Source organism: Periophthalmus magnuspinnatus, chromosome 18 (assembly GCF_009829125.3).
Source record: "Periophthalmus magnuspinnatus isolate fPerMag1 chromosome 18, fPerMag1.2.pri, whole genome shotgun sequence".
Taxonomy (NCBI): Eukaryota; Metazoa; Chordata; class Actinopteri; order Gobiiformes; family Gobiidae; genus Periophthalmus; species Periophthalmus magnuspinnatus.
The window spans coordinates 5,890,327-5,907,680 of NC_047143.1; the positions used below are offsets into that span (position 1 = coordinate 5,890,327).

At 40.2% G+C, this 17,354-nt stretch overlaps 1 protein-coding gene across 1 annotated transcript; it reads left to right on the top strand.

The window, feature by feature from the left end:
- Window positions 1-3,309: 3,309 nt before the first annotated feature.
- LOC117386697 (zinc-binding protein A33) lies at window positions 3,310-16,302 on the top strand. The gene is made up of 10 exons (XM_055229098.1): window positions 3,310-3,365; window positions 6,503-6,737; window positions 7,493-7,874; window positions 10,527-10,622; window positions 10,785-11,018; window positions 11,815-11,962; window positions 12,050-12,076; window positions 12,583-12,647; window positions 13,578-13,700; window positions 13,846-16,302. Exons 2-10 carry the CDS (start codon window positions 6,511-6,513, stop codon window positions 14,230-14,232), a joined length of 1,689 nt encoding a protein of 562 aa, XP_055085073.1. The 5' UTR covers window positions 3,310-3,365; window positions 6,503-6,510; the 3' UTR covers window positions 14,233-16,302.
- The last annotated feature ends 1,052 nt before the right edge of the window (window positions 16,303-17,354 follow it).

Below are 17,354 nucleotides of genomic sequence, written 5' to 3' on the forward strand. Positions count from 1 at the left end.
ACGGCTGATTTTTAATAATATGTTGCGTCTTTACTCTATAATTTAAATGCTGTCTTGCGTGAAAGCGTTCGAAGTATTCAGATAACAAACACGAGCATGATAACAACAAGCAGAGGATCTTGCGTCGGATTACGAGATACATTTTAATTGGTATATGCAGCTTTATGTAACTGAATACATTGAATACATTATTCTTGACTCACTGCTGACACTATTAAAACACTTATAACTTCATTTTGTGAGTCGTCAAAGCAACTTCATAAACATACACGACGTTTCTGATCAATATTTGTCTTAAAAGTGGGGAAAAAAACACAAAAACAAACTGGTATTTCTCCATCGAGGGGCGTCATTATCATTAAAGCTCCGACATTACACAAAATGGACTCGTGTGAGCGTTAAATCGTGTTATATAATGTTGTTATCTCCTCGAAAACAAACCTGGAGTTGTGTTTTCATTCACACGTTTGAGTAACTCTTTGTTATTAGTCTGTCTGCATCTACAAAGCTCAAAATGCTCCGTTCCACCTTGTGATGTCAAGTTTTTTTTGTTTTTTAGAGAAGTACTCAGCCAAATGTGCAGGATTTGTGTGTTAAACATGTGTGAATGAAACAAAAAAAACACAACTCCAGATCTGTTTGTGACAAGGAAACAACATTATGACATAGATCAGACCCTTTAAATTTACTTCTCTTTCTGTAACTGCACCATAGGGGGCAGTATACAGCGGTGTGCAGTAAGATATTGTCACATTACTTGTATAAATATTACGTTTTCATGCCAGTGTACTAGCACATGTGTACAGTTTGCAGTACTGCTCTGAACATCAGCATCACCAAGACATGTGACTTTATCCCACAGACTGTATAAAGTGAGTGTGACGTCAGCAGTAATTTTCCAATGTAAAATGAATTGGAGCCAGAGTGAATGGAGCAGGAAGTGCGCCCAGAATTGCATCATATTTGGAGCACAGCGGCTAGCAGGTTAGCAGGTTAGCTATGTCCATTTATTTATACAGTTTATACTTTATCCACAACCACCAGGACTAAAGCAGGACTAAACCAGGGCTAAAGCAGGACTAAACCATGGCTAAAGCAGGACTAAACCTGGACTAAACCAGGGCTAAACCAGGCCTAAACCAGGGCTAAATCAGGACTAAACTGGGACTAAACAAGGGCTAAACCAGGACTAAACCAGGTCTAAACCAGGACTAAATCAGGGCTAAACAGGACTAAAGCAGGACTAAACCAGTATTAAAGCGGGACTAAAGCAGGACTAAACCAGGACTAAACCAGGTCTAAAGCAAGACTAAACCAGGACTAAACCAGGGCTAAACAGGACTAAACCAGGACTAAAGCGTGAATAAACCATGGCTAAACCAGGACTAAACCAGGACTAAACCAGGGCTAAACCAGGACAGAACCAGGGCTAAACTAGGACTAAACCAGGACTAAACCAGGACTAAACCAGGACTGAACCAGGGCTAAACCAGGACTAAACCAGGACTAAACCAGGGCTAAACCAGGACTAAACCAGGACTAAATCAGGACTAAACCGGGACTAAACCAGGGCTAAACCAGCACTAAACCAGGTCTAAACCAGGACTAAACCAGGACTAAATCAGGACTAAATCAGGACTAAACCGGGACTAAACCAGGGCTAAACCAGCACTAAACCAGGTCTAAACCAGGACTAAACCAGGACTAAACCGGGACTAAATCGGGACTAAACCAGGACTAAACCAGGACTAAACCAGGACTGAACCAGGGCTAAACCAGGGCTAAACCAGGACTAAACCAGGACTAAACCAGGGCTAAACTAGGACTAAACCAGGGCTAATCCAGGACTAAACCAGGACTAAAGCAAACCATTAACAACAGGACAGTACAGGAGTGCACAGTAAGGAATAACTTTGGACCACTGCAAACTTTTTAAAATGAACTACCAGATAGTTTTCTTAGAAAAAATCAGTAACACATTTAATAATACCCTAACTCCTTAATAGGTAGTTACTAAACCTGATAATTATGGAAGTCTTTGTCTGTGCTTTATTACAGAGTAGTTATTGTAAAGTGGTAGCAGCATTTTGTATTCACAGATACTAACATTTCAAACTCGATCTCAATATCAATTCCAATACCACTTTGATAAAAACAAAAACAAAAACACTCTTTCTTTAGACAGTAGAATGTGATTTCCAGCATTAAATAGTAGTACTTTCTTGTATATTCCCATTTGTCTTTATATCTGTGTAATCACTCAGACTAGTATACAACCATGGAACTCTATGGAGAACTAAAGCAGGACTAAAGCAGGACTAAAGCAGGACTAAACCAGGACTAAACCAGGACTAAAGCAGGACTAAAGCAGGACTAAAGCAGGACTAAACCAGGACTAAACCAGGACTAAAGCAGGACTAAAGCAGGACTAAAGCAGGACTAAAGCAGGACTAAAGCAGGACTAAACCAGGTCTAAAGCAGGACTAAAGCAGGACTAAAGCAGGACTAAACCAGGACTAGATCAGGACTAAAGCTGGACTAAAGCAGGACTAAAGCAGGACTACAGCAGGACTAAAGCAGGACTAAACCAGGACTAAAGCAGGACTAAAGCAGGACTAAAGCAGGACTAAACCAGGACTAAAGCAGGACTAAACCAGGACTAAAGCTGGACTAAAGCAGGACTACAGCAAACCACATTAAATTACAACAGGACAGTATAGGAGTGCACAGTGAGGAATAACTTTGGACCACTGAAAACTAGTACTTTCTTGCATAATCCCATGTGCCTTTATATCTGTGTAATCCCTCAGACTAGTATACAACCATGGAACTCTATGGACTAAATAAACTAAACCAGGACTAAACCAGTACTAAACCAGTACTAAAGAAATCCATTAACAACAGGACAGCATAGGAAAAAATCTGTAACGCCTTTAATAATACCCTAACTCCCTAATAAGTAGTTACTAAACCTGATCATTATGGCAGTCTTTGTCTGTGCTTTATTACAGAGTAGTTATTATAAAGTATATGTATCAGTCCATAGATACTAACATTTAAAACTCACTCACTCTTTTTTTTAAACAACCCACGACTGAAAGACAGGTTTTGCTTAACTTTCCCACAGCCAAAAACAGCACAATTCACTTCCTCGTTTTTTACAATGATGCCATTTTTCAAAATTCTGCCGTAGCTTTGACAGGTTCCTTGTGAAATTATGTTTTGTCGATGAGCGAACTGGAATATCAGGTTAATCCGAATGGGAGGAGCCTTGATGTCATTTAAAATCAAGTCAAATGGGCCACGCACACTTTTTCACTCAGAATATTTTCAAGCCACAACTTGCATACAAGGAAAACTTAAAGGTAAACAACTTTATATTCTCAAAAATATGGATTATGTTTGGGAAATTAAGTCTTTTTCAACATTTAAAATACAACTTAAGATGCCCACATAATAAAACACTGAGATATCCTGTGTAGCTAGTGTTAAATACCAGGGAGAACAAGTGTGTTTTCTGCGTTAAAGAGGATCTGATGGGCTGAGGGAGGCTGGTCCATAGTCTACGCGCTGCTACAGATGTTACATAATTAACCTATTTACTATGTTACACCAAACTAACTGCTAAAACACATGGAGGAAAAATAATGTGTAACTTTTTAGCCAAAAATAGACAAAAAAAGGTTGTGCTAAAACATAAAACATGCGTCTTTATGGTGAGCGGACTTGCATTTCCACAAACCTGACTCTTATTTTGCATGGAGGAAGTCTGTTATTTGCTTGTTTCCATGGAAATGTTGTTCCTTTGGCTGTAATATTCCACAGTGTGATATTAAACGCATCTATCGCCGAATGTTCCGAAGTATGGTTTTAGCTTTCAATAATGCATGCATGTTTTTTGTTTGTTTTTTGTTTCTTTTGCTCATGCTAATAATGACAATACATTTCAATTTGTTTTCATGGTGATTAAAAGCTTTTAGAGGTGTTAATTCTCCTTGAAATCTGTGTCATCTGCAGCGAATGTGTTTGAATTGTTGTTTAGACCCGTGTTTCTCAAACTGTTTGTGGGTTTGGCTCATTCTCAGTTCGTTTTATCCACTTTTATGTCTCAATTTGGGTAATTTCTTGTTTAAAACTGCAGTGGAAATGTTGTACAGGCCTGGGACAGTCCTGTTTTACACCTGGTTTAGCCTTTTTATTCATTTCTTGTATGTTTAACTTGACATTTTTGAGGATGTTTTGGAGGAAATCTGTTGCGTGCATTTTTAAAACAAGAGCAAATCACGTGGAAATGATAATAAACAGTGATGGAACAGATATTAGACAGAGGTTAGACTGTTAAAATAAAAATTCTATTATAATTTGCATTTTTAATATTAATCGGAAGTGAACAATTTGAGGAATAAAACTGGATTTGCGTCACTTTTAACACCTGGATACAGCATAATGACGGTCAGACACTTACAGTTACAGTTTGTACAAGGAAAAAGTTTAGTTGAGAAACTCTATTCATACATTTTGTGTTGTGTAATAAAATAATTATTGGTTTCGCATGACCTAATTACCAGAGACCGTCATGTTCCAGGTCAAATACAAGACATCACGTAGCGTTTAGTCTCAAAAGGCCATTGTACTGTAACTGTAATACAAAACCCAGACAAAGCAACACTTTTACTCCTCTGTGTGTTTGTGAATAGAGGAGAGGGTGGGGTCAGAAGGAGAAGAGGAGAGGGGCAGAGGAGCGGAGGATGCAGAGGAGAGAATCAGAGGAGCAGAGGAGGGGGTCAGATGGAGTAGAGGATGCAGAAAAGAGGGGCAGAGAGTCAGAGGAGCAGAAAAGAGGGTCAGAGGGTCAGAGGAGCATATCTTTAACTGAGTGCCAACAGCTTGCTCCTTAATCTAGAGCAGACTTAATTACCCCGGAGCTAAAGTACTCATTGTGCGTCCTTAGTTTGTTGACAGCTTATGTTGCCCGGTGAAGGGCTGTAATTATCTGGTAATTGCCGCATGTCCACACCTACGTATTATCACAAACAATCGTGACCAAGCTCTAACCTCTCGCATTAACGTCATGTTTTTTTACCGCACAAAATCAAATGGGGGATGGGGTGTTTTGGGAATCAAACACATACACATCACCTCCCAAACTCACGTCCAGGATCAGTGGTGGGAGAAGTACTCAACTATGCTACTTAAGTAAAAGTACAGATACTGGAGTAAATAAGAGTAAAAGTATCATGAAAAAAGCTACTTAAGGAAATGTATTAAAGTATTAAGTTTAAAAATGCATCAAGCTTCAAATGTATTGATTTTGATAAAGATTTGAGCTGAATTTTGAACATAAACTATTTCATTTGTACATTTTTGTTTTGCTCAAAGTATGAACAGCCTTTTCAGCAATTCTTAGACTATAATAAACATACTTTTTACTTTTCAGTCCAGTTCAAAAATGTAGTGGAGTAGAAAGTACACATCACTACACCTGCATGTAGTGAAGTAAAAGTGAAATATATCCACTTTAAAACGTACTTAAGTATAATACAGATACCTAAAATATATACTTAAGTACGGTACTTTACTACTTTTACTGGTCAGGATCAGAATTAAGTTCACAAGCTCATATTTTGAACAAATGTAGGAGCAGAATCTAATCTTGCATTTCAAAACTACAGGCTTTTACACAGAATAAGACCCCATGGAGACACAGGAAGGGCATCTGACACACAGGGAGGGCATCTGAACACATTTGTAGACGTCTAAACTATTGGGTTACAGTGGCGCGCTACTCACTGTGTCTCAAATGTGATGCTAACTTTGATTAAAATGTAAAATATAGAGAAAAACAACCAATTCAAATTCAAAGTAAAAGCTACACAGTTGTTTTGCGTAAATTACTTCAGACTTTGGTGTTATTTTACTGTCCATTATGCCTCGAAATTAGCATTAGCATTGAGTTTTTATACACAGATGGGTCCAAAGTGTTCACCACATTTGTTCATACATTAAAGGGCCCATATTATGTCATTTTCTGATCTATGTTCTAATCGTCGCAAACAGACCTGGAGTTGTGTTTTTTCATTCACATGTTTAACACACAAACCCTGGATATTTAAGCTCAGACAGAAAACACTCTGTTCCACCTTGTGATGTCATGTGGTAACAAAAGGTAAAAGGTTCAGTGAGGTTCATCTGGTTTTCTGTTCATTTATTTCAATAGTTTATTTTCTTAAACATGTATGAATGAAACAAAATACAACTCCAAGTGTGCTTTTGAGTAACTAAATGCTCACAGGAGTCAATGTTGTGTAATACAGGACCTTAAACACTGACTAAAACTGCACAGAGAATAAAACTGGACAGAAAACAGTGAGGTAGACATACACTGTTATGGATTAACCTAAACCGATTGTGAATAAACCTTTAGCTCTATGAAAGAATAGTCTATAGTTGTTCTGGCTATAGTTACTGACATGTGTTTTGGTTGTGATTTTCTCTTTTGCAGTTTGAAACATGTCTAATGCGTTCTTGGAGGACCAACTCCGCTGCATCATTTGCCTGGACTTTTTTAAGAGCCCGGTGTCGATCCCGTGTGGACATAACTTCTGCCTGGGATGCATCAAACGCTTCTGGGACACGCGGCACAAAGCCGAGTGCCCCCTGTGCAAAGAGACGTTTAAGAGCCGACCTAATCTGCGTGTCAACGTGGCGCTCAGGGACATCGTGGACCAGTTCAAGAAGTAAGGGCCGTCCCATACTTTTTCGTCTCCATGAAGATCCTTAGGGCTTAGAAAGTATTTCATGAAATCAAAACGCGGGTAGGTGGGGGTTGTCGAAAGCAGTGGTTCCCAACTTTTTTCTCCCAGAGACCTCTATTTTATCCATGTACAGGTTGGCGACCCCCACATTATTGTCCTACCTGATAAGCTACAGTCTTGTTAAGATGGTACAGAACAGTAATCGTCATAAAATACTTCATAATGGCAAAAAAACATTAGTCTAGCTTGGACCTCTTTTCTAAGAACCCTTAAGTTTGGGAATGACTGGTCTAAAGAACGCACTGATTTTTTACATACACCATTTTAAACTATTTATAATACTGTTTCTATGCTGCAGATAACCTGGGTGTGAGTAATGTTTAGTTTCTTCTTAGTATTTTCCAATGCCATACCATGAAACATTCCAGGCAAAGCAGTAACACCTTCGAAGCAGGTTCCTATTTGTGAGTTTTACTGACAATGCTGCGTTTCCTGTTAACAGAATAGTCTATGTTGGCCCCCCCATAGTCTAAAACTGTCCCATAAAGTCTAAAAAAACAAGCTACACAATGGCAAATCTCACTTTGTTGCGCCAAAAATAACATAAAATATAACTACACTGTTCAAAAAGACAAAAAAACTTAATGTGGAAGGTATTTGTGCCACCATAGTCTAAACTAAAACGATGGGAAACACTGCAACGGCATTAAAACATATTCTGATATTTTCACGCACAGGTTGAACAAAAACCCCAGTAAACCCATGCCACCTCGTCGCCCTCGTCTCCCGAAGGTGCCCTCCAAATCGGACGACGTTTACTGCGATAAGTGCGTGCGGGAGGGTGCGAGCGAGCGAACGCAGGCACTGAAGTCGTGTTTGTTGTGCCGAGAGTCTTACTGTGAGCAGCACCTGGGCCCCCACCTGAGGGACCCGGTTCTGACCCGACACCTGCTGACCGACCCGGGCACCTTCAGCTCCAGCCACACCTGCCGTCGACACAACTTCCTCTTCCACATGTTTTGCCAGACGGACCAGACACTCGTTTGCCCCAAATGCACCGAGCGCGAGCACAAGAACCATGAAATCATCCCCATCGACCTGGAGAGCCGCCGCATCAGGGTGAGGATTTCTCTGTGTTGTACCTGCATTTAAAGTGGGACTAGACACATAAACTCCGCCCACAACTACATTTCAAATAGAGCTGCTAAACTAGACAATACCTGGAGGACTGAAGAAAAGAGTAAGGGGGGAAGAGGGGCAGCACAAGTTCCATGTGTCCACTCTGTCATCATAATGGCACCAAACACTCGAGTTGGAGTCTTTGCATTTGAGGGCTGACGTTTGAAACATGACAGACCCTAAATTTAGACTAAAGTTCAGATTTTTCAATGCTGTGAATATCTAAACTATTGAATTTCTATAGCGCATTTAAAAACAACTTCACTTGCCCAAAGTGCTTCACATAAAAGTCAAGAAAAAAGACTAATATACATCCATCCATCCATCCATTTTCTTCTGCTTATCCGGAGCCGAGTTGCAGGGGTAGCAGCCTAACCAGGGACTCCCAGACTTCCCTCACCCCAGACACGTCCTCCACCTCCTCCGGTGGGACCCCAAGGCGTTCCCAGGCCAGCCGAGGGACATAGTCCCTCCAGCGTGTCCTGGGTCTTCCCTGGGGTATATACAGATACAGTGAGGCAAATAAGTATTTGAACACCCTGCGGTTTTGCAAGTTCTCCCACTTAGAAATCATGGAGGGTCTGAAATGTTCATCTTAGGTGCATGTCCACTGTGAGAGATATAATCTAAAAAAAAAATCTGGAAATCACATTGTATGATTTTTAAAATAATTTATTTGTATGTTATTGCTGCAAAGTATTTGAACACCTGAGAAAATCAATGATACAGTAGGCTTTGTTTGCCATTACAGAGGTCAAACGTTTCCTGTAGTTTTTCACCAGGTTTGCACACACTGCAGGAGGGATTTTGGCCCACTCCACCACACAGATCTTCTCTAGATCAGTCAGGTTTCTGGGCTGTCGCTGAGAAACACGGAGTTTGAGCTCCCTCCAAAGATTTTCTATTGGGTTTAGGTCTGGAGACTGGCTAGGCCACTCCAGAACCTTGATATGCTTCTTACAGAGCCACTCCTTGGTTATCCTGGCTGTGTGCTTCGGGTCATTGTCATGTTGGAAGACCCAGCCACGACCCATCTTCAATGCTCTAACTGAGGAGGTTATTCCCCCAAAATCTTGCAATACATGGCCCCAGTCATCCTCTCCTTAATACAGTGCAGTCGTCCTGTCCCATGTGCAGAAAAACACCCCCAAAGCATGATGTTTCCACCCCCATGCTTCACAGTAGGGATGGTGTTCTTTGGATGGTACTCATCATTCTTCTTCCTCCAAACACGGCGAGTGGAATTAAGACCAAAAATGTTATTTTGGTCTCATCTAACCACATGACTTTCTCCCATGACTCCTCTGGATCATCCAAATGGTCATTGTCAAACGTAAGATGGGCCTGGACATGTGCTGGTTTAAGCAGGGGAACCTTCCTTGCCATGCATGATTTTAAACCATGACGTCTTAGTGTATTGCTAACAGTAACCTTGGAAATGGTGGTCCCAGCTCTTTTCAGGTCATTGACCAGCTCCCCCCGTGTAGTTCTGGGTTGATTCCTCACCTTTCTTAGGATCATTGAGACCCCACGGGATGAGATCTTGCATGGAGCCCCAGTCTGAGGGAGATTGACAGTCATGTTTAGCTTCTTCCATTTTCTAATAATTGCTCCAACAGTGGATCTTTTTTCACCAAGCTGCTTGGCAATTGCCCCGTAGCCCTTTCCAGCCTTGTGGAGGTCTACAATTTTGTCTCTTGTGCATTTTGACAGTTCTTTGGTCTTGGCCATGTTAATAGTTGGAGTCTTAGTGATTGTATGGGGTGGACATGTTTCTTTATGCAGGTAACGACCTCAAACAGGTGCTTTTAATTTAGGATAATAAGTGGAGTGGAGGTGGACTTTTTTAAAGGTGGACTAACAGGTTTGAGGGTTCTAGCTGATAGACAGGTGTTCAAATACTTATTTGCAGCAGTAACATACAAATAAATTATTTTTAAAAATCATACAATGTGATTTCCAGATTTTTTAAAAATTATGTCTCTCACAGTGGACATGCACCTAAGATGAACATTTCAGACCCCTCCATGATTTTCTGCCTCCTCTGGTCTTGAGTTTGGCTTTGGACACAGCAGGTGGTGCTGGTCAGCTAATCTCAGGGCTCTGGGTGGAGTAAAGGGCTGCAGTGACTCCCTCAGATAAAGAGAACCCATAGAGTGACACATTTAAACACAATCAGGAACATTTTGGACCTGATATGAGACAGGAGCTGCAGTGTTCTGGACATTCTGTGTGCGCTGCAGTGAGCTCTGGTCCAACCCCACAGACAAAGAATCACAATAATGTAGATGTCACGTTACAAATGTGTGGATTGCTTTTTCAAAATACGCCTGTGGAAGGTAGAGCTTTAATTTAGCAAAGAGCCAAAACTGAAAGATGCTGGACTTTATGACAGAGCTAATGTGTTTGTCCAAAACTAATTCTATAAAAACACAGGTTTGGTTCGATGCCGGGGACATTCTCTTGTCTATTGTGACTTTTGCGATTTGATAGCTGCACCTCAACTCAAACTGCTGTGTAGATTAATTTGAAGCCTATTGTTCGGCTCTCACAGATGGACTAAATGCCATATTTGCCAATGTTTTTTTACAGAATGAAATGAAGAAAGCTGAGGTGGACTTTCTTCACTTGGCCCAGGCTCGAACAAACAAGATTCAGGAGATTAACCAAAGCTTGAACATGAGCAGAGTGAGTAATGTTTAGGGATATTTAAAGGTGCACTATGGAACTTTCCTGGTGGGAGATCCACTATCTGCTGTTCCACAGTATCCCATAAAGCTTATCTATCTTGCATCTATTCAAGCTGATGTTTACCAGCAATTAATGTTGATTTTTCTTGATGATTTAAAGCACCAAAAAGAAGAGGAGTTGCAAAGGTCTTTGCAGGTTTACTCGACCTTGAAGACAGCCATAGAGAACCACCAGGGGGCACTGATCATGGAGGCCGAGGCCAAACAGGAGGACATTGCAAAGAGAGCCCAGGACATGCAGAAGGAACTGAACCAGGAAATTAACGATATCAAGAGACGACGAGGAGAAATGCACCAACTGGAGCTCATCGACGACCCCCTGCATCTCATACAGGTATAGAGTAAGACAGATGCCCTCCCTATGTGTCAGATGCCCTCCCAGTGTCTCCATGGGGTCTGATTCCATATAAAAGCTGCTTGTCCTGTAGTTTAGACCTCTACATATAGGTGGGATTCTTGGATTTTCATATTTCAGTCTTCTCTCAGATGTGAATGCTCCTGGATGTGGATGAGTTTAAAGTGTAAACTCTGAACTGAATCGTATTATAAATGATTATTATTATAAATCCTGTTAAATTGCAGTATTGTCTAATTGCAACCACAGCTCTTGATGGAAAAATCACATTTAGATGTTTTTTTTCCAAAATGGTTCAGTCCTGATGCACTGAAATACAGAATTAGTAATATTTGTTTTGATTGATGTCAGAAAAAAAGTTTATGTAATAGGTTATAGTCTAATAATTAGGATGCTAGAATATGTTAGGAAAAAGAGGAGCTTTGTTGCCTGAGATTTTCAGATGGGCGTGATTGACAGGTGGATTAGCCAATCAGAGACACGCATGGTCCATCCATATAGAAAAAATAAAGAAAAAAATATACATAACAGGTGGGTGAAAAACATGGTGGATTTCTGCAGAATCAGTCAGCAACGCACTAAACTCTGAGAGAAATTAGATTTTATTTGGGTGACCAATGAGCGATCAGTCTAAATTTGCCAGATAAGGAACTTTGGGCACTGCAATCCGTTTAAAATTAAGTAGTTCTGTTTTTTTATGTTTTGAAGACAGTAATAATCAGGTACAGTGCTTTTAAACCAGGACTAACTAAAATTCCCATCTTACTTCTTCCAGACTTTTCCATCTCTCATGGTCCCAACTTTCACTAATGACTTTTCCCAAATGAAGCTTCAGACGAGCACCCCTGTCAGTGCTGTGAGAGTCGTCTTCTCCAAGATGGTGGAATTCTGCCAGGAGCTCCAGAAACAGCTGACTGCAGAGGGTCAGAATGTCAATCTAAATATCACATATATCACAAAATAAAACAAGTAACTGACAGTTTTTTCTTCTTTTTTCTTTTCCATTCTAGAGGTCAACATGATCACTCAGTATGCAGGTATGCTCATCATACTCTATACAATTGCATGTAAATAGAAAGTTAAAACCATACTCTGGAACATTCTTCACTGATAGATGAGTTCATGCTGCACTGTGGATCAGGGACAGGCACGCACACTCTGAGGGACAGGTGCTCCGTCACCTTTGGTACTTTTCCATGTTGCTTTTTATATATCAGCTAAGAAATATTACAAAAACTAAAGAGAGGTAAAGGGTAAATAAAAAAACATGTGAGGAGGGTCTGGGGATTCTTCCCTAAGATTTTTTTTTTTATAAAATAAATGTAATTTCTTGTAATCTGGGTTATTTTAGGTGAAGAAATTCTAATTTTTATCAGTCTGATACAGAATAATTAGACTTAGGCTTGTGATCCCTCGTCCAGGTCAGGTCCGTAGCAACAGAAGGCTCATTCAGTCAAATGAAAACGTTTTAGACAAAAATTGCAGCCTTATGCACACTTAAAAAATCATTTTGCAAGTTTTAAATGTTCCATTTCTTCTTTAGTGGACGTGACTCTGGACCCCTTCACAGCGGCTGGGTGGCTTGTCCTGTCTCCAGATGGGAAAAAGGTACAAGTGACAGTGTATTTTTCTAATAATAACAATGATTGATTACAATTTAATTACACATTCCATTCTATGAAGCAGCACCAAAGAATGGAAGCCTCGCCCCTTCAATTGACTGGACAGACCAGTTAAATGATAATTGTTTGAGAAACATATTCTATGAAGGTGATGCTAACATAGTGAACGCAATGTACAAAACAAACATCTAAGACACATATATCTTAGATGTAAATTAAAATGTACAACTATCTTAAAATGTCAGATATGCAGTTACACAGTCATATTTTTTATATCTATGCAAATTTGAGGGCAACCATTTTGCTGATGTGGCCCTCGAAGAAATTGAGTTTGCCACCCCTGATCTAAGATATAGTAATTTATTTTAAAAAATGCCTCCTTGTGTCTTCAAGTTGTCTGTGTAAAAGCTGCTAACCCTGTAGTTTATCAAGTTCTACCAATACTGACATTTTTATAGAAAGTTATCAGTGTCCACACAAATGAGCTAACACTTTTTCCTCAAATTAATGGGATTTAATTGGATTTATGAAATTTATTTTTCTGTTTTGTCATTACGATCATGATTAAACATAACAAAATTTTTAAAAAGTACCAGTATTGAAACCAACTGAACCACCACACCCCAGTGACGAAACAACACGGATGTCCTAATCCACTTTCATCACTTATAAACTCATCACTGTGAATATTTTAGATGTTCAGAATGTGTTAGGAAACTGAGGAATAACGGTGGACCACTGCAAACCATGTGAAATGAACAATAAAAACAAACATGTCGTGAAATGCAAAGGATTAGTCCAAAGTTCAGATTTCAGTCTCTCAGTCTGTGAATGCTCCTGGATGAGTTTATAATAGTCATCTGATCACTGATGCTATCGTTTTAATTGTGTTCTTTTCTTCCTGGTGCTTGTGCAGGTGAGCGTGAACGAACAGCAGAGGCGCAGTTCTCTTTATGACGACCCGAAGAGGTTTGACTCCTGTGTTTCTGTTCTGGGCAAACAAAGCTTCACCACAGGCCGACACTTCTGGGTGGTACAGGTAAACGGACGTGGTTTTATATACGACCATTTTCATTTTTTAAACTGATCGCAGTAGTTTAGCTTATCTTATTTTCGTGTGGATACAGAAGCAAATTGGATTTTCAAGTGGATCATTCCTCCCGTTTCCTTTTGTCCCATTTCAGGTGGGCGATAAAACCGACTGGGACCTGGGAATCGCTAGAGAATCGATAAACCGCAAGGGAGCGATCACGGTGCGTCCCGATTACGGCTTCTGGGCCATCTGTCGCCGTAAGAGCGGGAATCTGAGCGCGTGCACCAGCCCCTCTGTGGCCATCCCCCTACGGGACACCCCCCAGAGCATCGGCATCTTCCTGGACTACGAAGAGGACGAGGTTTCGTTCTACGACATTGAGAACAAAGTGCACATCTACACCTTCACCGAGTGCGGCTTCAACGAGGCGCTATACCCGTACTTCAACCCCTGTCTCCGGGACGGGGGGAAGAACGCCGGCCCCCTGGTCATCGTCCCTGTGGAGATGGTGATCACAGGTGGAAATTTGATACTATGAAAAGCCAGTGCTGGGAAGAAGTAATGTATTTAAGTTACAGAATACCAAATCCATGAGTAAAGTGTGTTTTGTACCATACTTCGTTACGTGGTCCAAGCAGAGTAATGTGTCTGTTCTTACAAGACGACTTTCTCATTTATTTGCATTATTTTATAGTGTAACATAGAATTGGGACAGCTGTACGTTTATTCTGCATTTATTTATCACTGATTATATTAAGAAAAACGCACAAGGAGTGTTTTATTTCTTCAGATTATCTTTTTTACGCGCGTTCGAAGGAGCGGACGTATTATATAAGGACTCATCACACTAGCATCAGTATAAAAACACAACTCCTGGCGTGTTTTTGACGAGGAAACGATGTTATTTATGCTCGTATATTCTTTAAAATCCTATCAATATTGGCACCACAATTGGATTTATGAACTTTATTCTCCCGTTTTGTCATTACGATCGCGATTAAACAAAACGAAACGCTAAAAAAAGTACCAGTATTGAGCGACGAATCAACAGGGACGTCCTAATTCACTTTCATCACTTATAAAGTCATCCCTGTGAATATTTAGGATGTTTGGATTGTGTTAGGAAATCAGGTACGGAGCGTTTGACAGGAGTAAAAGGGTTCAAACTAAAAAATTACTACAATTCCAATGCAAAATTGTCTACCTGTATGTTCAATGAATCCTCAATAAAATAGAATGGCTGGGGGTCATTGCGCCCCCTGCTGGCGCGGGTAGTTGTGTAATATAGGTGAAATATCCTTTTTGTGTTGCTTCGAGCTATGCATGTGTTCAAAAATAACTTGTTTAGTCTTTCCTGGTTTGAGGAATTGAGTTTTTGTGTGTAAAGACATTTTTATATCGACTTTGGTGATTATGAAGTGTAACTTTTTATTTTAAACCTAATTCTGACCTCAAAAATTCGAAATGAAGACTAGAGATAGACCGATATATCGAGCCGATATTTGGGCTTTTTAGCTTATTGCTATTGGGCTTAAATCTCCCATCACAGGTCGATATTTTTGTTTTGGTCGATCTGCTGCCTAAAAATACACACAAAACTTTAAATCAGCGCTTTAAATACAAAAGGATAACTGCACAAAACATGACTCCGCAGCTCTTTTATAGGTCTGAGATTTAAAAAATGAGCTGCGGGTGAGTTTAAATGACATAATTTAGGGGAAATAATCAAAATCGGTCCCACATATCAGCTCAAAAATATCTGTAAATCTGATCGATTAGCGGTTGCTCTGGATTTTAAACAATCAGTTCTCTGTGTAAATACATTTATATTGTTTCATAAATACTTGGTGATCGTGAAGTGTAGCATTTTTTTTGTTGTGACATATTTAAAATCTTATTCTGACCTCACGAAATCTAAATGAAGACAAGAGATAGACTGATATATCGAGCCGATATTTGGACTTTTTAGCTTTTAGTTTCAGCTATCGGCCTTAAATCTCCATCACAGGCCGATTTTTAGGGGTTTTTTTTGGGACAGCTACCTAAAAAATCCACATAAAGCCTTGTCTGTGTAATCCCTTAGTCGTCAGAAGTTGTTGATGTCCAGTTACAGATTTGACTTTTGGCTTTTACTGGACACAAAGAGCTGCACAAAACACGACTCCACCGCCCTCTTATAGGTCCGTGGTACAAAAAGGGCTGTGGGTGAGTTTGTAGTACATTTAAATGACATAATTCGGGTAAAAATAATCAAAATCGGTCCTGCATATCGGCTCAAATATATCTGCATAGCTGATCGGTCTTTGGTTGCTATGGATTTCGATATGGGCATCTGCCATGAAAAAACCCGTATCGGTTGATCTCGATGAAGACGATAAACCACAAACCCACAACCGCCAATGAAGCTCGTCTGTTTTGAACTTCTGTTAGTTTCAAACGTTTCATAGCATGTTTATATCACTGTTTCAAATGTTTAAATATTCAACTGTACAAGGTTTTTGTTATCAATAAAGTATCACATATGGGCAAACGCTGCATCTTTGTCTCTGAATGTTAAAGTTTGTTATTGTTCCATTATAGTAACTGTGATTAAACCATTTCTGATGCCATTAGTGACTCATTTAATCGCGAATAAACATTATCTGGACGATTTAGACTCATGTGGAAGACGTGCTGGGTTCAAATCAGACCAGACACAGGGTCAAATATAGATTGAACGGCGCAAAAAGGAAAATTGGGTTAAATTTTGGAATCACAATCACAACTGAACCTGTGAGTCCAGAGGCTTGACCTGAAGACAGAGACATATACAAGTGTCTCATCCTCAGTTTATGGACAGGCCTCATGTGAAAGAACCTCCAGAATTCACTCCCTGAGCTGCAGAGGCCACACTAGCGCTGATTCAGGGGTTTAGGCAGTCACCATTCAGATCAGAGAGAGGCATTTTAGGTTTAAACCAACTGGATTTCAGCGTTGAAACTGATTCTGCAGCAGGAGACGACAGCAGCAGCGCCAACTGTCAACACCAGTGCCTAAAATAACTGACTCTTAGCTTCATGTTTCTAGTGATTATGTCACAGTTCTGTCTGTTTGCATGTTTTTCCTCAGTCCGGCTCTGTTTTCCAGCGTGTCCCGGCCCTTCTTTTGTTACCTCCCTGTTTTCCCTGCAGCTCGCTTTGATAATCAGCCCAGGGTCATCTATATAAACTGCTTCTGTCTTCTTCTTGCTGGATTGTTGAACAGTCAAAAGCAGCACTCAAACTCATCTGACATACTCTGAATTTGCATTTATATCAGTTTGAGTTACTTGTTCCTGAGTTTATTTCTCCAGTCTGTGTCCCTTATTGAATCCCAAGTGTGGAAGAGATTTTTGTTGACATTAAATAAAACACTATTCCCCATTAAAGAACACTTTCCGCTGTAGTTTCTAACACGTTTCACTGCTCTTTGTGTTTCACCTGAGTCCAGTTCACCTGCGAAATAGATCAGATGTTATAGAGTAATACAGACAGTCATGTGATCAAACACGAGCTGGTTTCAGGATTCGAAAGACGAGGTTTTGATCTGCATCTGTGAGGTGAGTGTGAGCGCACTGTTCTAACGCAGGGCTGTGTTTAAGGGGATGTTTGTGACACGTGAGGATGTATTTTAAGTGCACCT

Bases quoted from the DNA above. Each gene is read 5' to 3' on its own strand.
- LOC117386697 (XM_055229098.1), top strand. From the start codon at position 6,511: ATGTCTAATGCGTTCTTGGAGGACCAACTCCGCTGCATCATTTGCCTG. The intron at 7,875-10,526 runs GTGAGGATTTCT...GTTTTTTTACAG, and splicing joins TGGAGAGCCGCCGCATCAGG to AATGAAATGAAGAAAGCTGA. The intron at 13,701-13,845 runs GTAAACGGACGT...GTCCCATTTCAG, and splicing joins GACACTTCTGGGTGGTACAG to GTGGGCGATAAAACCGACTG.